Raw genomic sequence first — 24,920 nt, 5'->3', positions numbered from 1 at the left:
AGAATGGCGCATGAAGCAGGTTATCTCGGTTTGATATTGCTTTTTAACGAAGTTAGATTTTCTGCACATTTCATGAAACAATATTGTTGTGCCCTGAAGCAGAAAAGTGCGTAACACTTTTTGTTCTGTGAGACTTTCCGGCGTTTTGTCATATCCTGCGTGTTCACGAATGCGTTTAGTTTAGTGGTGGAACGACCTATTTTACAATACAAATAATCAGAACTGATCTTAATTATAACGAACACGCACTTGCCTGCCCTAGCTTTTTCCTTATAATTGGCAACGCCGCATTAGTCCATTGTTTCTGAAAATACACGACACCTTATGAGCGATGTTGCCGGACTGACATTTTGCTCTGAATAGTCGAGTTTGCTAAAGGCGTAATTAAATTGTCCGTTTCGAAGTGACCATGCCTTCTCAGTTGTCCCGAAAAACTCAGATGCTTTGAATTTTTTTTTTATCGGCAAGGCGTCACCAGCCTTTTTTTACAGCTGTGCGACAACTTATCAGTGACGAAACATGTTTGGACGCGGTCAGTATTACCGGATTGTGATATTTTCTTTTGAATTGTTGAGTGATTAAAGGGGCATGTAAATGATGTGCTTTCAAGTAGACAAAGAACGCCTCATTCTGCAACATCGATGACAATTGATTGTCACCAACACCCATGAATTGTCTCGAGAAATTCAGCTGCACTAATATTTCTTTAAAATTGGCAACGGGGCATCAGTTTTTTTTGGGACTATATGACACATTATAGTGACGTGGGATGTTCAGATGCGCTCAATGTTGCACAATTATAACATTTTTCGTTGAATTGCTGGGTAGTTTAAGAGACATTTCAAGTGTTTCCTTGGAAATAGATTATTCATATAGAAAGAAAATTTCGTTAAGGGGCGGAAGTATTGAGTGAGTCCGCGGATGGAATGCACAAGAGGAAAAAATCGTTACTATTATTCACTTTATAATAAAGTCATTCTTTATAAAAAGTACTGCTTTTTGAGAAAATGAGTTTGAAATATAAATATTTTAGATTAGATGTACAGGATGTTCACAAATTAGAAAAACATAAAAATGCTTCAAGATAGATTATTTACATTTAACAAAAAGAAACATGATATTCGATTGATGACATGACATTTATGTCATTATCCATAACAATATCTTTTTAATATCCACCAGTATTGGTTTTGTGACAACATTTTGAAAATGTTAAGCAAAGAAGAATGTATTTATTTAATACAATGCCACGGTATTGGGAAATGTGCCTTTTCAATACGCTATACATTTTTTTCCATTAACAATTTCCTAATACGCCTGTATCGAAAAAAACATTGCTAAAATTAGTGAAAAAATTCAATGAAACTGGATTGGTGATAAATTTAAAGAAATCCAAAAAAATATAATATATGACGAAAATTACGCACCTAGATTACTAGCAATAGAGCCAGTTTTAGATAACCCGAAATTATCTTTAAGGAAGCGTGCAAAAATAGTGAATTTAAGCAAAAGTGAATTACTAACAATTTTTAATGAAAACAAGATTAAACCTTTTAAGCGAAAAACTGCAGTATACACTTGAACCTGAAGATGAAGAGACGTTTAGTGTTGTGTTTATTGATAGATGAAACCTATTTTGAAAACCAGAAATTTCACAGATTTATTTTTTTTACCGATAAATCTACATTTTGCACAAACGTGCACGTATCTTCCCAAAATAGTCGTCATTGGGCTTTCGAGAATCTCAATTATGTAATAAACAAACGAATTTAACATTACCAAAAAATTAATGTTTGGTGTGGAATTTTTTTGAATTGGACCATTGATCCATATTTTATAGAGGGAAATTTAAACCAGCACGTGTATTTGAACATTTTGAAAACATTTATTTTACCATTTCTTAATACTTTAGAATCAAAAGTACGTAATAACATGATTTGGCAACATGAAGGATGTCTTGCTCATTGCAGTGCCTTGATCAGACAATGATTACATAATCATTTTGGCATAAAGTGGATAGGGAGGTTTGGCCCGATCCATGATCGAGCTAGACCGCCTGACCTTTCTTTGTTAGACTTTTTTCTATGAGGTTCTTAAAACAAAAGATTTATACGAATGATCTGCCATATGATAAGGAAGAATTAAAAGAGCGCATACAGGAAGCAATACATGAACTAAATGTGCCGGCAATTATTGGTAAAGTGTACAGTAAATTGATTAAGTTAGCAGAAAAGTGTGTCGAGGTGGCAAGTAGTAATGTTAAATAATTTTTAACTAGGTAATTTAATTTAATACTTTCGAATTTTCATTCCAAAATTGGTATTTAAATTTTTTTTTAGTTCAACATTGTTTCACATATCTATTGTTAAAAATAATAAATAATGGTATTTCTATCTTGAAGCATTTTTATGTTTTTCTAATTTATTAACATCCTATACACCTAATCTAAAATGTTTATGTTACAAACTCATTTTCTCAATAATCAGCATATTTTATAAAAAATAACTTTGTCGTAAAATGAATAATAAAAATGTCTTTCCTCTTGTGCACTATATCCGTGGACACACTGTATATAGAACAAATTTGTTGAGAATTTCTTTGCCTTAAAATGGTAAGAAAACATATTTAGAATATTCTAGGAAAACAGTGAAACGGATTTCGGGTCTTCTTCTCTATTATTTCTTGCTAAAAGTGAAATGACATGAGGTCGGTCGGAGCGTTTAACTAGTGCAGAGACTCGGATTGGAATAATAGAACTACCCGCTTCCTCTTCACCAAAATGTGCAAATTAATATTTTGCTGGTACATGAGGACTTGTTAAGGGAAGATGTGCTTAGAAGATGTTTAGGAAGCCATTCACAGAACGCCAATACAGGTTTGAATTCTTAAATTTTGCGTTTCTCTCTCTAAAACTTTAAACGTGTTTTTCTCCAAATCCGAAATTTCGCAACGCCGTACACGATAACTCGAAAACTGCTAAATCGATTTGGCTCAAATTTTAAGAGAATATACTTAACTCGTTGGCCTTTGCATGAACCTCTCGAATAGTTCTTGCTCACCGCTATAAAGAAATTATCAACAATAATTTCTAAAGAAAACATTACCTTTTTTTAACGATTCTCTTTTGGAATTTTAGGAATTTTCCTAAGTTTTTAGGTTCGTGCAAAGGGTGTTTCCATAAATTACCGATTTTTTTTGACACTTCTGTTACAGATGATTTTATCGAGTTCCACAGTGTACTGAAGGTTTTGACTTGCACATTTTAAGCCGCCATTGTTTCGCGGTTAATAAGTATTAAAAAAAAAAGAAATATTTTGTAGTTATTATAGTCAACAATAACTACAGTTGCGAGATTAATTACTCGTCCACCCACATAAAATTAAAAAAATTGGAATAATATCCATATTATTCAAATCTTTTTAGTTTTATAACATAAACAAAATATATCATATAAGCCTCGAAAAATACCAATACATGTTTAATAATAACTTTTAAACATATAATTGTAAATTGTTGTAAAGTAAAAATTATTCGTCCACTAACTTAATCCTATAAAATGTCATAATTCAGTATCGTGTAGGATACCTTTTTGATTTTATAATTTCTTTCAATCTCTCAGGCATTGACTTAACCAATTTTCTGGTAACATCTTCGATTTTTGCCCATTTTTCCAGACATTTGGCTTTAAGCTACTGTTTATTGGATAATTTGTGTTTCCTCATTCTTTCTTTCAATTCTGACCACAAATGCTCAATGGGATTTACATCCGGTGATTGAGGAGGAGTTTCTAATACTCTTGGTGTGTTATATAACAACCATTCTCTAACAATCTGTGCTTTGTGTTTGAGATCATTATCTTGTTGGAAAATATAATTATCTAAAATCCCCATTTCATTTGCACTTTCTCGTAAATCATTTTTAAGAATGTTTAAATAGACAAAGCGATCCATATTCCCGTCGATAAAATGAAGTCTACCCACTCCATGCCAGGACATACAGCCCTAGATAAGTAGAGAACCACCCCCATGTTTTACTATTGGGATTCAATTTTTAGGTTTATAAGCTTCTCCGGGTTTTCTATACACCAAAACTTTCTTTGACTTTCCAAACAGCTCAATTTTAGTCTCATCTGTAAATATAACTTTTTTCCAGAATTCAAGGTCTTTTACAGATACATTTTAGCAAATTCAACACGCTTGGTTCTGTTCATCTTATGAACAAAGGGTTTTCTCCTAGTTACTCGTGCCTTCAAACCATTATTTCTTAACAATTTTCTTATGGTAGTAACATGTACAACTCGTCCATAATCTGTTGCAACACTTTTTGCCAAATCTGTTGCCGTAATATTTGGAAATTATTGTCACTTTTCTTATAGTTTCTCGTTTCATCCGTTCGGTAAAGGCACATTTTCTTCCTCTTCCTGGCAATGTTTCAGTTGTTTTTGTCGTTTTATATTTTTTTTTATAATAGACTGTATCGTTGACCTACTTCTTCTAACAATTTTGGCTATTGCACGTTCTGCATGTTCTTTCGTTATTCAATTTTACAATCAATGCTCTAACTTGAGGCGGAACTTTCGAAGATTTACGACCCATTTTTGGAACTAACTTGCGTTCTGTGCACAAGAATACTACTCAAATATCAGAAATACAATGTTCAGTTTATCTATAACTCATTTACAAAAAAAAAACAAATAACAAATATTTTGGGTTTGATTCTAAGTGGACGAATAATTTCGCTCCGCATTAAAAATATTTTAAGCACTATTATTGTCCAAGAAATTTTAATAAATATTAATATTTACTGTTAATTACCTAATAACATAATAATTCAATAGAGGATAGGTTTAATTCATATTAAACGTAGCATTTGGCTTTGTTATCTTCAATTCTTTTAAAATTACCTAGTGGACGAATAATTAATCTCGCAACTGTATATAAAGCTGCAACTGAGAGGACGCAGTAACCTCCCAGAAAAAAATGACTAAAAAATACATGTATTTCCCCCTTTAATTGATTAAGTACCTTTTGAAATATGTTTTTCGGTTTGGGATCGGCTGTGAGCGTTATTTTTCCTACCCTTTAAAAGCTCTTTAACGAAATATAAGTCACTTTGAGGCAGGTTAAAAAAATTAAAATGAAATCGCCTGAGTAAGTTATCAAGTCATTCATCGAATTTCAGATCTAATGACTCATGACTTCGTCACGGACTTGTAGGAAATCATTTCTTTTTGTATTTTGAAGATCAAGTCTATAAGACAAATATCAGCTTGTAGTAATATGTAAATGAGATTGGACAAATTGACCAATTATTTAGCAATCTTTTGTGACTACGGAAAGTATAAAAGTTAAACCTTGAATCTAAGCGGGATGTATTAAGTGGCATCATAAATCCCTTGAATAATCCGCCAAGATTTTTAGCGACCTCTTATAAGGATGCGGTACGTAAATCCATGAAAGCAAACACTTAAAAAAATCTTTTCATCGTTTCCCAGTTCTACCAACTTAATAGTGGACATAGAGCTATTGGTGAACCGCGGAAGGCTTTCGATTTAATTTCGAATCAAGTATCCATCAAGGTTTACAGGAGGGCCGCCTGTAATTAATTAGCGTGGTCTGTAATTAATTGGATCACGGTGATGGCTTCGAAAGAGGAAGAAACGCCTTGAAAGTGAGTTATCGCTCCAAATCTAAGCGATTTTTTTCCACGTCAATACACAGGTTCTTCCGTATAACTCCGGCCAAAGATTTGAAATTGCAAAATACCTTTTGATTGATAATTAATTTTATTACATTAGGGCGTGTCCACTTTGCTTGTTATAATTGAAAAATCTTTGTTTTATGAAGAAAGATTAATGTCTTCTTTAACCTCCTTATAGCATTGTGCTTAATAGTCATCAAATTGGATCATAATATCACCCATACCAAGGTCTCCAGCGAATTACCTTTCTGACGTCATTGCCGGCCAATCTCAAAGAGATTTTCAATTTGCTGTAGATTAAGATCGGAGGCAAGAACTACTTGTTTCGATTTAGTCTTCCACGTGTTATTATTTGCTCAAGGGATAGGTCGAAGTCGGTTCCGTCATATGCATTGTTTGAAATTTTAATTATGAGACTGTCTGTATGGAAAAATAATTGTCGTTATTCTCGCCCTTGTATAGCCGATAATGGTTTGACGAGTTTCAGAGAAGCTTTTGTACCTCATTAAAAAGACTTTAATATGAGACAATCAATCACAATTAGCCTTGGGAAGATGAAGAACTGATGAACGTAGAGCAGTTTTTTTACAGTTTCAATGGCCCTTTTTGGTCCATGATAATGAGAAACGGCCCCATAGCAGCGAAATCGGAGGGAAATGAACTGGCCTCTTTCGCATTTTTGGCAACAAAACGAAGTTATAAGAACATCAGTATATGGCAACCTTCCAGTCAAAAAATTACGAAGGAATTTTTAGCGGAATGCCGGGGATTGTTTGTTACGTCTAGTTCTTCTAGGTCATTGTTTAGAATAAAATTCCATAAATTAAAGATGGTACAGGACATTAAGAAAATGCTTATGTTAAATCGTCATTAACGACATTCAAACAAAGACGATATAAAATTACTAACAGGAAAATATATACAGATTTCAAGGAATCTCTGAAATATTTAATATGAGAAACCAATAACAACCATTTTATAACATATTAAGGAATTGCGTGAAAAGATGGAAAAACGTTAGCTTCAATATTTTAACCGGGATGGTTTTAAATTTTGTACAAAGAAAATAGTTTTTTTTTTGGTACAATGTAAACATAGTCTGCGTCTGTATACAGGGTTATTCACGCTATACGGCTCGGAATATTGTGGCCAAAATACGAGGTTTTCTAAAAATTTTTCTTTTGGGTTATATGGGGATCTATTATGGCTACTTTTTAAAATTATTTTCATATTATACAGGGTGTCCCAAAAGTGCTAAAAGTATCAAAGTTGTGTTTTTTTAAATGGAACCCCTTGTATATTGTTGCATTTTTGGATTCTCCGATCAAAATAAATGTGTGTTTTAATAAGGTTTACAATACCTAGCACTTACGGTTTTTGAAATAATTTAAATTTTGTAAAAATTTGGCCTAATTTTCATGTTTTAACCACTTAAGCAGTATTTAAGTTATGTAAGCGTAATTTACAGTGTAGTGTAATAATGGATCATACTTTATATCCCAATCATGAAAAACTTGCCAGCTTATACAGGGTGTGCAAAAATTAAAACTATTCAAATGAGGACTTTAAGTGGCTATAACTGGATTAATTTAAATGCAATGCCATATTTTTTAACTTACCAGGATATGTAGTTTTTAAATACCCATCGAATGGTACTAGGGTGTTCATAGCTAAGTCTTCGCGTTTTTGCAGAATGCACTAAATAATGGCTCCTTGCGCCATTTGGCGTCTTTTAGTTCAAAGTTCCAATGTATCTAGTTGCCTATGATATTTCAAAATATCAGATAGTTAATTTAGTTTATTTTTTAGTTTAGTCTGCAAAGGTATTTTTTTCCTAGAGTGTGTAATGTACCCTCAGGCTACGCCTATGCCTATGCAATCCGTCCGATCATGTCCGTGATGACCATATGTTGGGAATCCATTTTCTTCCTGTAAGGGTTGCCCTGCATAAAGGAACTTTCACTCTTTTATCCTTATCAAGACAAAGGTCTAAATTCATCCATATTTGGTCAAATTCTTTACAGCTGCAATTCCCCGTAAATTCTCAATTTTTGCCTTTGTCTCAAGATACGGTTTAAGGATTTAAAAAGTTACCAACTGTGGATTGACCCTGTTAATGGGTACCGATCCCCTGATTGGGTATTTAAGCTACCCCGAATCCCATAAACTCTCTATTACTCTAAAAATCCTCTCTAATGTCAAGATCATTTTAGTTTTTACCGATTAAGGCGTGTGTGTTATAACGAGTGCAAATAGTCAAAATGAAGATTTATCCAAAAGAAGAGCGTATTGACATGATTTTTATTCTTGGAGAATGTCATAAGAATTGTTTATTGGCTTCTCGAGTTTATGCTCAAAGATTTCCCGAAAGAAAACATCCTAAGCCAGCCGTTTTTGAGAGATTATTGCACCAGTTTCACGAGACAGGAAGTGTCGCGTGAAACTGGTGGGTATCATCGCGAGGTTCGGCAATTTTTAAATGCCAACTTTAAAAACAGGTGGATAGGAAGAAACGGATTTCAAAATTGGCCCCCCAGATCCCCGGACTTAACTCCACTAGATTTTTTTTTGTGTAGATACATAAAAGGAATTGTCTACAATACGCCTCCAACAACTCCACAGGACATGAAAACACGTATGAGAGACGCGTTTGAAACTTACTCCGCAAATGTTGTCCAGATTTAGCGGTGGTTTTGAAAAAAGAATTTGTAAGTGTTTGGAAATGGACGGTCGACATTTCGAACATCTGTAATAAATATTTTGTTTCCGTTTTATGTTATACTTGATATGTGATTTAGAACTTTGAACTAAAAGACGCCAAATGGCGCAAGGAGCCATTATTTAGTGCATTCTGCAAAAACGCGAAGACTTAGCTATGAACACCCTAGTACCATTCGATGGGTATTTAAAAACTACATATCCTGGTAAGTTAAAAAATATGGCATTGCATTTAAATTAATCCAGTTATAGCCACTTAAAGTCCTCATTTGAATAGTTTTAATTTTTGCACACCCTGTATAAGCTGGCAAGTTTTTCATGATTGGGATATAAAGTATGATCCATTATTACACTACACTGTAAATTACGCTTACATAACTTAAATACTGCTTAAGTGGTTAAAACATGAAAATTAGGCCAAATTTTTACAAAATTTAAATTATTTCAAAAACCGTAAGTGCTAGGTATTGTAAACCTTATTAAAACACACATTTATTTTGATCGGAGAATCCAAAAATGCAACAATATACAAGGGGTTCCATTTAAAAAAACACAACTTTGATACTTTTAGCACTTTTGGGACACCCTGTATAATATGAAAATAATTTTAAAAAGTAGCCATAATAGATCCCCATATAACCCAAAAGAAAAATTTTTAGAAAACCTCGTATTTTGGCCACAATATTCCGAGCCGTATAGCGTGAATAACCCTGTATATATCTATATAATTATTTTGAAAAAAGTTACTCAAATACTTCACTACAAATATCTTGTAGACTAATTTAAAGATAAATGGATCAAACCAGTGAACATTTTTTGCAATTTGCAATCATAATATACAGGATAATTACAAAAGTTGGTACAACACTTAGTGAGGTAAAAGTAGAGCCAAAAATAGTAAAAAAAGCTTCTATAAATATTGATGCGATGGAGCACCGTTATTGAGATATAGCCCTCCAAAGGAGTCTTCTCATTTTGATATTTTTAAAAATAACTTTACTTCTGATTAACATAGTGAAATTAAAAGCGAATGTATTAAGCATGCCATGAGGGTATTTAATCGTTATAAGTTTCATCATAATTGATTATGAATAAGGGTAGATAGAATTAACAGAATGTTTTCGTTTTTTTTTTCGTTCATTTGAATTATCGAGTAAATAATATAAATTTTTAATTATTTAGATTTTTTTAAAGAAAAAATTGTCTACTTTTTTTCGAATTTAGCAAAGTTTAATTAGAAATACAAAATTATTATTTTAAATAATGTATGAATCAGAACAACATTTTTGGACATATTTATATTGTAGGCATCTTTCACAGCGATAGTTTCATTTTAGTGATTGTCCCTTGCATGTTCTTTACATATTTTATATCTAAAAGTTATAACCTAAAATTTAATATAGAAATTTATTTTCTTGATTTCCGTCGTCCGCGTGCAGACTATGTTCATTACAGAAAAAGACAATCACTACAATGAACTGTTACCAAAAATAATGCCTACTAACATCAAAATGTTAAAGAAGTTACTTTTTTGAGTCATACATTATTTAAAAAATCATTATTTCTGAGTAAACTTCACAATATTCGAAAACAAAAGTAGAGAATTATTTTCTTTAAAAAAAGTTTAATTCAGTAAAAAATAATATTATTGACTTGATAATTTAAATGTATAAAAAATATTTTGGATCTACTGTCATCTCCTTAAGTGCTGCACCAACTTTTCCAAACAACCTGTATATTTCATCTTTATAAAAAAGGCTGAAGATTCTCCGGGCTTTTAAAAATAATTAATTAGCCCCCACGTCTCGCCAATTGAGCTATTTTTGCACGTAGAGTACATTTTCCAAAATCATATCTTTGAACACTGAGATTTTCGAGTTTAATTCTCAAAAGTAATAGACGTAGAGGGCGAATTTCTAAGCAGGTAAAAAGTGAGAGAAAATATATGTATAAATCTAGAAGTCAAAGCTTTAAAAATGAATGGAATCTTCAAACAATTTGCTACGAGACTGAATCTAAAGGGTTTTTAAGGTCAAAATTATACATTTAGATTATTATGTCTATAAAAACTGAGATTTCCATTTTCAAAAGCCATAGGCGTACTGGACGAATTTCTAAACAGGTGAAACGGGAACCAAAATACAAATCTAATGGTGATATTTAACTAAGACTGAGCTCTGCGTACGAATTTAGGGTTTTTAATATAAAGCTATAATCATGTCCACGAAAACGGAGATTTTCGAGTTTGTTTCTCAAAAATTTACTGGACCACAGTTCGAAATGGACAAAAGCTGAGTGCAACTAGAAGTAGAGGGGTTAATGCTTCAAAATTATATGAAAAAAAGGTTTTAACTTAAAAACACTTATCCACAAATTTAAGTTAACCTGAACTGACTCAAACCGGTCTCAACCGTCAAGCGTAGCATTGTCAAGTGCGGATTTTTATGGATCTCTTCGAATCCTAGAAATGTGACAACTTTTAACAAAAAAGAAAAAAAAGAGTTAAAACCTGGTTCAAATAATTGTACTCCACAAGTCTCCCACAAAAGCACTCTCAACATCTCAACATCATCAATTAAACGATCACCTGAGCTTTTAAATTACTACCATTATAGGTTTAATGTATCCCGAACCCATTAAGTGATCTCAGTTTCATTATTGTGATGTTGTTCTACACGAATAAACAAACACATATACAAATAAAGAATTTTCGCAAGTCAAATCAGTGAAAACAATAATTTAAAAAAACCGTTTGAAAGGTTATTGGCTCGAACAATGCTCAGTGACATAACGAAATTTTGGATGGGCGTGGAAGCTATAAGTACCACTATTGTGTGCATATTTGCACGGCAGTCTGGTGGCAACTTATTGTGCAATACTGTTACATGCCCAACGGGAATTCAAACTAAGGTATTATACTGGAAGAATGGGAGGAACCACCTTGAGCTTCGTTTACTCAGTGACTAAAGTGTTTGACTACAGGCGACTGAGTTCTACTCGTTTCGCTTTAATAGAACAGGATGCCAACAATCGTCACTAAAACTGGGGCAAAGCCCTAAGTCCTGAAACGTTATCTTAGATCCGGCATCAGCTGGTGATTACTATTACATATTCATGAATGATCTCGCGTGTGACCCTACGTTGCCATTTTTCGATGGTGGCCTCCTATTTGTGATAGAAATATAATGGATTTGTGGCAACCAGGCGGGATCCCCAGTGGTACCGCATTAGCTTACTTAAGATAAAGTTGGGGGGCCCCGCGTGCAGTAAAGAACGAGCTTACGCGCCCATCGAGCGCCAAGAGCGTTTCAAACGGTTCCGAACGCGTAATTTGGAGTCGAAGAGAGTGGTGTGTTGTGGATGGTATCCGAGGGTGGGAGCTTCTTGTTTGTCGAGTACACCCCGTCAAAAAACAGACCAGAAATATGGATAATAAGAGTTTTATCCCGGATAACGTAAGTTGATTTTAAGGGTCTTTGAGAAGGGTGGATTGAGAGTCTGGGTGGACCTGACCTTTTCTATATAAAATGTATTGGGATTAGAAGGTCTCTCACTTAACGTTTTCGTGACAGCAGTACTGCATGGAGTCCCAAAATAAACATACATTAACAATATACGCTGCATGAAAAACTAATTCTAATTTTCCATATTAAAAATGCATCAAAAATACCTTTTCCGGAAATACAAGGGGTTCAAGTAGTGTGTCAACGCCTTTTAATGCAATCAAACTTATTCCTTAATTCGCTGTTCAATTTTCAAGAAAAGAATTCTCTTGATTTTTTTCATACGCTACACCATTAACAAAATAATAAGATAAATATAAAAACACAATGATAAAATAAAAAGTGAACTACTATATGGAATGTTATACCCGGTGCTATGGATAACGCTGAAAGAGAACGATCCCATGCATAGCCTCCCAGAACACCCGAAATGAACTCTTTAGGTTATTTATCGTGGTGTCATTTGAAGTTGTTAGTTTATAAAACAGTAGCCCGAAATGAACAACATAAAAAAATTGCATGTATTCAAGGTGGAGTTTGAACGTTGAACAGGAAATAAGGTGTGAGAGCAGAAGTCCTAGAAGACCTAAAACGAGAAGAAAAATATTTCGTGAAGAGTGTTACTCAGTTTGTAGGGTTATTTGCTTGGAAGTTATTCGAAAGTAACGTCTTGACTGAGTTTCGAAGCATCATTGGTATTTCCTTAAATCTGACCAGAACGAGAGATTAACTTTTGTCAATGCAACCTAACATGTTTTACCATCTCCTTTAGAATCTTCATTGGTTTTTATTAAATTGGCTAGAGAACTAAGTAAACCGGGTATTTACATGAGAACTCATGAATACTTGTAGATATTTCAACGAGAATGGACGGATCAGGTAATGGAGCCTTGAGGACGTCAGTCACTTGTATTGATAAAATGTATTAATTGTACTGAATTTCCGTGTACAAGACCAAACATTACAAAAATACGCACTTTTAGAAATCACAATTGCCAGCATTTTAAAATTTTGTCTGTCCTGTTTGTAGTATTGAAGTACTTGATTCTTGATCTTAGCTGAATGCATTTCCGTCACGTTTATGTTACTTATCTCACCAATATGTGAATTTTAGAATCAAAACTATGGTGAAAATAGGCAATGTCTAATTTTCAAAATCACTTCAATGGCATTGACACTGCCACTCTTATTAGGTTCGTTTCATAGGATGAGATTATAGGGCAAAGATGAGGGGATAAATATTCGTCTAATGCTTTTCTATTGGCCAATTTCCAAAGTTGGGGAAGTTTAATGTAAATATTGAATCAGTTTTAAATAAACCGAAATGGTTGTCATATAATATGTTAAATTTCTTCGGAGGATAAGGTCAATTTAATATGCGGGCACAAACTATACAGGATGTTAGCGAAATGAGTTTCGTAAATTTAACCAATGATCGTCATTTAAAAGAAAGTCCCGTACAACAGAGGTCGAAAACTTAATAGTTTTAAAAAAATGTTAAATTTGGTAACCGAAAAACTATGATAAGCTTAAAAATTTAATAGAATGTTCAAAAATCTACTTGTCAGATGTTGATTGTTTGACGTGTAACGAAAGAAGTTAAAATTATTCAGCATTAACATTGCTAAAAGCAATTTAAAGCTTAATTGAAACTAATGATAGAACTCAAACTGTAAAAGTAAACTTAACCGGTAACATCGCACTGAACTCTGGAAATATGACCCTTTAAAGGTCGCCTAAGTTAACTTCTCGTTCAAACGTTCATAAAACGCTAAAGAAGCAATTGCTCTATTCTTTTCACATATAAAGAGTTCAGGAATCTCATAAGGTTCACCTTTTAATCATAAAACCTCTTGGACCCAAAAAACCTGTGCAAATGCAACGTATCTAGTTTATGCGGCTAATTAGGGAGGTATCAAAATAAATTAAGCACGACGCGACGTTGCCAATTCTCAAAAGATGTTCTTTTAGTTTTCCGGGGAAATGGTTGTATTTACGACCTCTGTTATACAAAAGAGTTCTGTTTAAAACGATGTTCTTAATTATTGGTTAAAATTAGGAAACATATTTTATTAACATCCTGAACATTCATCGATGAAGGCACAGTAAAAGTATGACAGGTTACTTTTGGGTCACTCTGTATATTTCGTATTGGAAATTTCAAAGTCTACCTTAGCTTAACTTTCAGGGGTGTAAATGCCCCTAGGATGACTGAATAAGGTCTGGAAATTTGAATTTATTTAAGTTTTGGTTTTAAGTGTAGATTTGAGTTTGGAAGGCGATAGAAACTATTATAACTATTAAAATACAAATTAATCTCATTAGGTTTCACCTGAATTAACCGAAATAAAATAATAAAACCAACTTCTATAAGATGCGAATAACCAAAAGTTGACATAAATGGTAAAGCAAAAATTCCGAACGCAGACTTTTTGGCATTCTCCAGACTTACCCATTAAATATTTAATAAAATTGACTTTGCGAAAGGTTGACGTCATTAAATACCTATGTGCATGCAAATATAACAACTATATTCTCGATATTTGATTGACGAATTAAGTTTTCATTAATTAGAATTTTATGTTAACTTTCTCGTTGCCCAAATGTCAGGTAAGTGAATGCAAGAAATATCATGTCGGATCGAAGATTGCTCTTCTAATAACATTAAATGATTAATACTGTGAGATATATTATGAAAGTGTTTGAAGTTTGCAATCTTGATTAACTCCAGCTGTAAAAATCAATTAAAAAGCAGAAAATCTCCAGAAAGATTCCCACATTTTAGAACAGTTTAGTCTAGCTCAAAAAATTAAATATGTTTTAAAATTCTTTAAATATTAATCCATTTTCACATACAATACTATAATCGAGAGAATTTCCAGGATTCCACATAATTCAAATTAAGCCTAGAATTGTCTCTCTAAGCTAGAAACGATGATTTTTGCTATTACGTGACACCGATACGTCGAAAATCATATTATGAAAAACATCCTCAGAAGCAAAGAAACGATTTCGAACAAGAAATCCATAGAGAAGAAACAAAATGGCACACAAAATCCATCATTGAACCCAAGTAGGACGTGCAAACTATAAAGCGAAACATCAAAAAGTACCTTGCCCTATATTTTACGAGGCCTTGACCTTATATCGCTATGGTTACCCAGCACGCTCCATTTAAGATGCTTTCGGTCTAGTCATGTAAAGTTACAGCCAGGAACCATGAAAATGTTGAATAACTATAAATTCTTGAAATAAATTTGTTACTGTTCGGATTTTATTGCGTAAATTTTATCATTAATAATATAATCATGAAGACCGAGAGATAGAAACGAGCTCTTGATTTGTTTGTGCACAGAAATAACCAAATTTACTTTTCTATACTACTGTTCATATCTCCAAGATACGAAAAACCCGATAAAACCGACACTTACCTGCACAAAGAAATGCCAAAACTCTAAAAATAGCCATTATCCTACACAAATATTTTTCAATAATAAAACCAATTTTTACTTCCTGCAATTTTAGCACTTGTTTCAAACCTGACTACACTCCGAACAATCATTAACAGTAATTTCCAATACAAATACATACTCAAGATTATGTAATGGCTTACGTGTAAAAAACAACAATTAGCATTGTTAATATGGTAACCATAAATTTCATTGTAAATAGATATTTATTTAAAAAATGAAATATTGATTCGAACAGTAATCAACCATAATCAGTGCGTTCGCGTTGTGTGGGTGCGCGTAGACATATGGGGGTACTTAGATCTCATTTTTGAAGGCTCGACAGATAATTTTGTTACAAAAAATAGGCAACAATGACACGAGTGTGTTAAGTTACATATTACTCAAGCTTTTATTAAAAAGTCGCAAAGGTCGGCTGAGCATATCGTTTATTCTTGTACAATACTGATAATTAGCAACGATTTTCGTTTACATATCACATTACTACATCTGGAGAGATAAGAGTTGCGTTTCAATTATGCACGATTATATTAATTCTATTTCGTAACGGCCCGAAAAAATTCAAAGGTAGGCAAGCACAGTGTCACTTAAAACACTCCTGTAAAGCCGTTGTGCAAAAGCGTCGACATTTACACTGCGAGTGTAATTATGGCAATTTTCCATGCGCTAATTATATAGCTATTAATTAAAAAGCAAGTCAAGGATGCGCGGCGCAATGATGCAGTTACTAGGTATGCAATACACATTTTTTTTTGTACTTATTTATATCCGGTGTGAAAAAACTTGCTTCCCAAATTACAGCAACAAACTTTCATCTTTAGCAAAACAAACTATTTCATTCCAAATCGACCTCATTCGTCGACGAAAATAGGCCACTCACAATTAGAATTACAATGAAACCTTGCCTTGGAAACCATGTATCTTATCTAATTTTTTTATGTTGCATAATACACGGTCAAGTAGCGATTTATTGTCTTACATTGTACCCACTAATTACTGTACAAAATGCCACAAATTCCACCATAAACACAATCTAAAAAGATCTTCATTATATGCGTGTTAATAAGAATCAATCATTGTTGCATAATGTGGCTAATAACTCACGCTAGGAGCAATGAATGGATTTGGTCGACTCAAACATGCCATGGTCAATGGTCAAAGATAGCAAATGACTTGAATACAGTGGGCGTAGCTTGGTGCTGAAAAGCTAATTATCATAGCGCGCACCCCGGGAATGAATTTGAAATTGCTTTTTTGCTTCACTTACGTCAGGTGAAAGCGTAAATCCGGATTGATCAGGATCTATTAAACGTTTAAAAAAAAAACATAATTGTTCATACTGTGAGTCATTTGAAATACAAAAATGTAAATTGATGTTTGAAACGAATTGTTACTTTTTGCTTTTCATATTCACTTTTGTCGTGCCTTTCCTAATTTTTTTTCATGACACCTTTGATATATCGTATACATGAATGAAACTCATAATTTGAAAAATTATTGTCAAACTTTAGTTAGAGAAAAAACATTGATGAAACAGACTGACTTACGCACCTGCAGAAAGTTATTTTACAGTCATTCTGTCCAAAACTGAGGAGGTTTTTTTTACCCATTTATTCCAGGTGGTCGCTTTAACGTTCATTATTCAAAACCAAATCTCATTGTTTACACATAATTTCTTTAATTACATGCTTTGTTTTTTGACTATTTGAGCTTAATTCTATTTCTATCTAACGGGAATCCATCGTAACTAGTCGAAAGGCCGCAAAACAGATTTCCTTGCAAACTTCCATTTTGAAATTTTATTATTTACTTCATGTGCACTGTACCTGATTCTACATAAACGCTAGAAATTTCAAACCTATATTGAAATGGAACACACACACGTTAGTTAATTCAGAGGTCAAATCTGCAGTTTAGAATAATTTGAGTGAAGGCTTTGAATCGATTTTCAGAGCCATGCTGAGGCAAGGCCTTCGAAAACTACATCTCAGAACGGTTTAAGTTATTTTCAAAATTTTTTGAAAAATATGAAAATTAATGCGATTGCTATGCCAGTTCAAAAAAAGTTCCTGTTTTCTCGTTTACAAATACGGATCTATGTAGTTCTCGACCCAATTGCAGTAGATTTTGAAATTATCAGGGATACAAGTTCCCTTTGATCCTTAACAAATAACATAATTAATCAGAAAAAAAATACATCTGGCAACACAGCTTTGGGAGTATTCCTTATTCTTCTGTAATGAGAATAGGATAAACAACCTATAATACTTGGACGGATGATTTTCGTATAAGTTAACAAATAATGACGTTTTAACGGATTTTTGAGTCGATGGGTGCTATAATTTTACATTAAAATTTTAGTTTTTAAAGTCTGTAGTTTAGTTTTTAATTCAAACCCTGAAATTCAAATTCATGTCATCAGAGAGGTTTTTAGAGATCAAGTCAAGCCTGCAAGGTTGAGATGGTTGTAACAGAAAAATTGAAGCAAAGCTTTTAAAAATTAAGGGTAAAGAATGTTTAAGTTTTTTTTTCAAATGGAACAAAATTTATACAATTGACACAAAAACTAATAAACCTTTTATTCTTAAAGTTTACAATTCCAGAAATCTAGACCTACACATTTTCCATCCTGACTTTGATATATTTTGAAATTATCAGAAATAAGAAATAGTCTTCAATCATTTATATAGAATAGAACTTATGAGAAAATCTCTACACTTGGCAACGGCGCTTTCAAGAATCCGTTGCTTTAAGTGGTTATACCTTGTAATACATCATGTTGCGACTTGACATTGCCGTCGCACACAACAAAAAGAAATATTCGAATTTAAACCCTGGCAATACAATTTAGAGTCTTACATGTGTTTTCATCGAAATATATCTACCATAATGTTATCTTCTAGAAAGCGATGTTGTCCCTTGGTCAGGACTGATATCATGGCTCATTTTAAAATTTCAATAAATTTTGGAAGGTTTTTGTAAATTTTTGAATTTTTGATGTCAAAAAGTTCCGTTCTCTGTCAAATCTTAAAAAATTGGTAAAATGTATTTTGAGAACTTTTCCTGCCTGCAGAAAAAAATTTACTGAATTTGAATTGTTGACAGAAAATATCTTAATTTTCTCTTAATTAAGTTGTTTTCGATTCTGATTTTTTTTTACTTTTATACTTCGCTTAAAAAACCTCTTGAAGAAATCTAAAATATCTTTATAGTTCAGGTGAGTTTAGGTTAGTTTAGTTCCCAACATAGTTAAACTCTTCTAAATTTTTTCTATTATTTCGAATATTCCTATTAATTTTGATGCATTAAACCAATGATGTTTGTCACATTTTCCAGGCTTCAAAATATACAAAAATAAAAATAAAAAATAGACAAAATCGTAGTGCTTAAGAAATTCCATTGCAATTTTTAATTACTAAAAACTCACTTTTTACCGCAATTCGCAATTTAAATATCCCCAAAGTAGTACGCAAAACTGTTTTTTTTTTCTACACAACCATGTGGTAACAAGGAACTGAATTAAAACGCTTTTGCCCAACTTAAGACCGATAAATCCAAGAATAACGATCATTCTTATGGTAATAATATGCCGCGAAATTATTGGAATCGATACCGCTTGTCTCCTGTTCAAGTATTAATAGGCCAATACTTCCGTGTATTTGTCACTACTCTAAGTTTGATCTACGTATGTGCAAATACAAAAATGCACATCAGCAAGGCATCCCGTCTAAATGTCTTTGCCAGATCTAAATTTAGCCTCTACAGGGTAAACGGGTTAAAGATGACACATATAAGTGAATTAGGTATTACTTGACTTGCTGAATCTTTTCTATTTAGAGTTATAAAATGTTCAGTCGAGGAAATTTATTTTAATTGTACAAATATTTAATTAAAAAATTACCGCAAAATTTTGCTCAATTCTAAATAATAGAAAAATATTTTACTTATGCCCATATTCTTCCGGGAAATAATCCGTAATGGTATTTCATTTTATATGTCAAAACTGTCATTACATCACATAAATATATCACTCATTCTATCATTATAAAAGTGTGAGAAAAAATTCCCAAATTTCTCGGACAAATTCAACATGACTTGCCCGTCATTGGTCAAACATTTCTGGGATAATTTATCAGTTGGACAATTAACATCCTATCTTACTTATCCCTGAAAATCAAATTGTTAATTTAAAAAAACATTAGTCACGACACTCTTTGGGGATAGTCGTCACGAGAATTTTTCGTGCAAGGTATCACTGAAGTTTAAGTATAGTTATTGCGCAATTCGAATGGCCTCATAAATATTTCTCAAAAACCACAATTGTTTACGTTCAAAGTTTATCAAACGGCCTTGCCTTATGAATATTTATGAGCATTTTTGAGCTCCTACACTACCGGATCTCCACCAATTTCAATACCGTTTGAAAACAGAACGCTTTGACATAACTTTTATCGCGTTTGTGCAAAAATGTGATCGCCCTGGAAATCCCAGAATCACACATTCTTTCACCATCTGCTGCAACCGAAGATGTTCTTGCTAGTAACAACCTTGCAACAACCACAAAACTTGTTTCGAAACAAGTTTAAGTAACTTAACGCCCTTGTAACCAACACATTTTACGTACCCTGGGTAATGTAACCTGAACTTTTTTCATTGACGACATTTAATAAGTTAGGTGCGGTGGCACAAAAAATTGGGCTTTTAAATTGTAGGTCGTTTATTGCGTACCAGAAAAAATCAGGAAGTCTGGTTGGTTATTATTAAATTTCGTACATAAATATTTCTATAAATGAAGATTGCTCATACGCGTACGTGCAACTTTGCACAAGAGTCTCGTCTGCACGGTAAAGAAGAGAAAGTGATCTTGAAATTTCCGATTTTAGACCTCTGATTACCACATCAATGCGGTAATGTTAGATCATTGGGTATTACGAGAAAATTTAAGGGCGTTAGATTGTGTCACTGTAGATTTTAATTAACGGGAAAAATTTTTAACGCGACGAGGACTGAGTGCAATCTACCTAAAGATTCCAAGAGGTTAACCAGTTTCAGTGATGAAATGCATGAGTGAGAATCGAGAAAGAACGAAAATCATTTATATTGTACTAGTAGACATAATACACATGACTTTGAGTAAAAAAAACAGTTTAAAATGCATGAAATATAGACCAACGGAAAAGAAACCTCAATTAACAGATGCCTGGACCAGATGAAACTCATCCCCATACGGAGTTGCCCAAGGGTTTTGTTTATCTAAATGAATTTTGAAATTTGTTCTTTATTTCCTTTGTTCCTCATACTCGTGTTTTTGCAGAAAAACGATGCAGTTTTACTGAAAACGTGCTATTTAACCAGTATTTGGCTAATATAAATATTTGATTTTAAATCACATATACAAATGAATTAAATTCATTTAGAAATTACTGATATATAACATTATTCCCTAGAAAATGTATAAACTTGGCAGTCTAGCTCTGTCTATGAGCCTTAGATGTCTTAGAGGGTGGAATTTGAAACCTACAATACTCAATAATAGTTCACAATGCACAATGTCGACGCTTCGACCTGATCAGTTTTCCTATTGATAGAGAATTGACAATTTAATTTCTTCATAGAAAAAAAAAATGAAGTTTCTGATTTAATTTATTTAAAAAAAAATTCTTCTGAAAACCCTGAATGTCTCTTTTCAGATCTCCGCAGATCTCGAGAAGAGTTGGCACATCCCCAGACCCACACTAGCTCGGAGCTCTAACAGTTCGCAGGGTTCCACCTCCAGCAATAACAGCACCCAGGTAAGACCAATAATTATTTTCCCCATTGACACTGGTAATTATCATAAATAAATGACAACCTTTACGATTATCTACATATATCAAACCGTGAACACTTACGATGAATTTAAATGTCTTGAACGACCTTTACATTTGATCTTGACCGAGACAATAATCGTGCATATGTAGGTGGCAATAACAATACAAGCTCAAGAACAATTAAGAGTAATTATGGTAATGCAACTCTAGAGTGCCAGATCGGGGTCCTTGCTACTGACTGCCGCGAACCTCGCACAAATCCACCCTCAAAACCCGGAGGATGAGGCGATAAGTACAAGAGACCTCAACATCCAATACTACCTGGAGAAGACTAATAAAGACAATGAGTTCATAGCGGCCCTTCCCAAGACGCGACAAGGACCGGAGCCAGACAATGTTTCAGTAGCCAGTTCTATGCATTTTACAGTCATCAATGTGAATTCCAGACCTTCCAAGGTTCCTAAACGCAGCTTCTGTAGGAAGCATCAGCTTACTATTTTAGTACTTAGCATGTCCGCCCTGTTCATGGTGGGCATACTTGTGGCCATCTATGTTATGGAGAGTAAGTTGTTCCTTTGTCTGAAGAATTTATCGTAACTATGGATTTGTTGCAGTGAGAGCCAGAGACCAAAGAAGATACTGATACCAGCAAGATTGCTAAGCTATGTACTTGTCTTAAATAGCATTATTACTATTTACTCTGTACTTAACACAGTTTCATTATTGGAAAATAATATTGTATTTTTGTAGCAGTTTGTAACCAAATCAATGGTGTCCAAGTGCCATTTTTTAAAGAATATTGGCCCTTAAACACTGCCTTAATGTACTATTAAGTTTAATTATATATAAGCCTCATTAGGGCATTGTGAATATTTTAAGTAAATTAATTAAATAATATTATTATTACTGTGATATGAGAACACCAGTTAATATGAATAGGATAATGTACAGTATTTAATGTATTTATGAATATTTATGTAATATTTAAATTAAATGAGCGTCAGAATAAAATGATGGTAAATTTGAAGGTTCTTTAAATTGTCATGATAGTAAGCATTTATTTATGTCTTTACTTGAGTTTTTAAAGTTTGGTGCTCCTATTGAATAAGATACCTTCAAAATACCTAAGTAAAATATTTTAAAGGGTAATCAAAACATAAAATGTAACTGGAGTTTTCTTCATGAAAGTCATACCTACTAAAAAGTTCCAAGTTATTATAAAAGTTGACAGTAACTCAATCATAAAGGAGGGTATTGTTTTACAAATGAGTCACATGTAAAATATATAATGTCCAAAATCCATTTGGTACTGTAACACATAGCTTAATAAATGCATTGTTTGTGATATTTCATTTTCTCTAAAGATTTTCAATGCAATACAGCTATGATTCGCCACTCATTCCCAAATTATCATCACAATGACGAACATTTTACATCAAAAATCCAACAGGAGTTGCCTTCAAATTTTTTTTGCTTAACCCATTCAGGATAAATGATATCATTTATTAGTATATTAAAGTTAGCATTAATAAAATGCCTTTCACAAAGAAGTTTAAAGAAGGGGACACTAGCATGTAGAGCCGTGACAATAATTGCTGACCCAAGTGCCATGCTTCAATAGTAGCAGGCAGGTTGGTATTTTTTCTAACATATATGACACCTAGTCAGTAAAGATACAAAAGTATCTTGAATATATATGTCATCAATATAAAGGTGCAAGAAAAGAAATCATAGATGTATAGCACTGGGCCTGTAATGTGGTTTTTATTAACACACTTGAAACCTTCTTAGCTCTGAATGGGTTAAGACATAAAATAAACCCCTTAAAGGTGCTTACCTCTACATCCTGCAATGTCTGTGTCCACTTGTACTTTTCCAAATCACACCCATTCTCACTGTTAGGCACCAATTTCCCTTTTTCTGTCTCATCTTCATCATCCTCGACTTTCTGAGGCGAAATAACTGTCTCTTTACTAGCAGTTGATGTACTCGGGCCTGCCTTAGTGTCATCTATTTCTTTCTGTAAGCGATCAGCCTCTTCATTAGTAAGTTCAGTTATTTGTGCAGGTTTTATAGTCTCCTCTTCATCTTGCTTAGCTTTCCTAGCTGCCTCTTTGGCTCGTCTAGCTTTCAACTCCGCCTCGTGGGTCTCAAAGCTGATTTTCTCATGTTTCCTGAATGTATTCATTACTAGCTGCAATACAAACATGAGATATCATCTAAACTTTATAATTTAAAGTCGCATAGTACCTTCTCCCATTCACCTTTCATAGCGCCTGTGAAAAAGTCTGTTTTCCGGCCTAAGAACTCGACAAAAGTGTCTAAAAGCTTAATGTGGTGTAAAATCATATTATTCATAGGAAGTTGATTTTAATAAGTAAAAAACATACCTGATGTGCACCTCCAGGATGATGTTGGGCGATTGAGAGAAATAGGGCATCGAACTGGTCGGTTTTATTACTATCTCCATTCATTTTTCTTATGCTTTTTGGAATCAGATTCTTTAAAAATTTTAATTGATTCGTTCAAGAACGCAATATAGAAAATGCAAAACAAGTTTACTACCTTTTTGAAAGTCACATTCACAATGACTTTGACAGTGACAAAATTCTTGTAAGTGAGGAACTAGTATTTGTAGTTACTGAGTCATGAAATAAAAATTACGTCATTCCGTATGCACTTTTGGATGATTGAAAAATTGATGAACATCTAATGGAAAAGAAATTAACTCATTAATTAATCAGTTTTCACCACTAATTATCGCATCAATCCAAATTACTATCTCTCCACAAGAATATTAAGTATATCTATATGCATACGAAAAAAGTTGGTTTAATTGGTTGTGAATACAACTAAAACAAATTTAAAATCATACTTTAAAGAAATAATAAGGAACATTATATTGCTTTCTGGAGATTTTTATTCTATCTCTTATAATGGTATCAAGAACATTTTTTTTGGTAATGAAATATCTACAATTTATATAATTCCTGTTAGAAATACAAAATTTGCTCTATGAAGTTACTGGACATGTTGTGTCAAACAGCCAGTTTCGCGACATCTATTGACCTGTAGTTGCATTGTAACCATTGACGCAAATTCAAAATTAAATCGATCTTAACAAGGGAAACCGGTTTGAGTTTTAAATATTTTGTGTAGAGATGGCTTCGCGGGGTCTCTAGCTGTGTAATTTCATAGCAATTGAAAAAGATTCTGTTCATGATAAATTTCAAAATGAACTTCATTTGGTGTTCTAATTCAACTTCAATAGTCTGATCTAGCAGATTTATCATATTTCTCCTTTCATCCAGGGCAGTCCCGTTCAGAAAACTTGCCTTAACTTTAAAATAAAAGAAATTGTATTAGCAGAGTTTTTTGCGGAACTCATTCTACAAGCTTATGGGACTCACTTTCTTGGAGACATTTTTAGATTTAACTATTATAACCAACTGCAAACCATATACTAGTACAAAAAAGCCCCCTATAGGACAAAACAGGGACAAGACGCTCAAACCGGAATGAAATTATAAATTATCCACAAGGCTAGTTCGCATTTTCCGAGTTGAGCGACTGACAAAAACTAAGCTGTTTGCAGAAAGGGCCCTGCGAAAGGCCGTCGAGGAGATAATGAAAATTAATAAATAACGTGCCTAGATAACCTTGCGAGGATCACGCTATACCGCTTACAACGTCTTTAGTTAGATTTTAGAGATTATATT

At 33.2% G+C, this 24,920-nt stretch overlaps 2 protein-coding genes across 3 annotated transcripts in view; one reads left to right on the top strand and one right to left on the bottom strand.

The window, feature by feature from the left end:
• Positions 1-22,546, top strand: part of LOC136348607 (uncharacterized) — a 31,316-nt gene extending 8,770 nt beyond the window's left edge. Inside the window, exons 1-4 of one of the 2 annotated variants that reach the window (XM_066299561.1) lie at positions 11,637-11,873; positions 21,082-21,183; positions 21,412-21,763; positions 21,816-22,546. In XM_066299561.1, coding sequence (XP_066155658.1) covers positions 11,844-11,873; positions 21,082-21,183; positions 21,412-21,763; positions 21,816-21,844 — 513 coding nt within the window. In that variant the 5' untranslated portion in view covers positions 11,637-11,843 and the 3' untranslated portion in view covers positions 21,845-22,546. Of the gene's footprint in view, positions 1-11,636; positions 11,874-21,081; positions 21,184-21,411; positions 21,764-21,815 lie in introns of those variants that run through there. The other variant, XM_066299572.1, reaches the window with a different exon arrangement.
• nudC (nuclear distribution C, dynein complex regulator) overlaps positions 1-23,788 on the bottom strand; it is a 33,731-nt gene extending 9,943 nt beyond the window's left edge. The window contains exons 1-3 of the mRNA XM_066299416.1: positions 23,592-23,788; positions 23,452-23,529; positions 23,039-23,395 (exon numbers count right to left, since the gene is read on the bottom strand). Coding sequence (XP_066155513.1) covers positions 23,039-23,395; positions 23,452-23,529; positions 23,592-23,675 — 519 coding nt within the window. The 5' untranslated portion in view covers positions 23,676-23,788. The remainder of the gene's footprint in view (positions 1-23,038; positions 23,396-23,451; positions 23,530-23,591) is intronic.
• Between the last annotated feature and the right edge of the window lie 1,132 nt (positions 23,789-24,920).

This window comes from Euwallacea fornicatus, chromosome 2 (genome assembly GCF_040115645.1).
Source record: "Euwallacea fornicatus isolate EFF26 chromosome 2, ASM4011564v1, whole genome shotgun sequence".
In the NCBI taxonomy this organism is placed as follows: Eukaryota; Metazoa; Arthropoda; class Insecta; order Coleoptera; family Curculionidae; genus Euwallacea; species Euwallacea fornicatus.
This window is presented reverse-complemented; position numbering and strand designations above follow the sequence as displayed.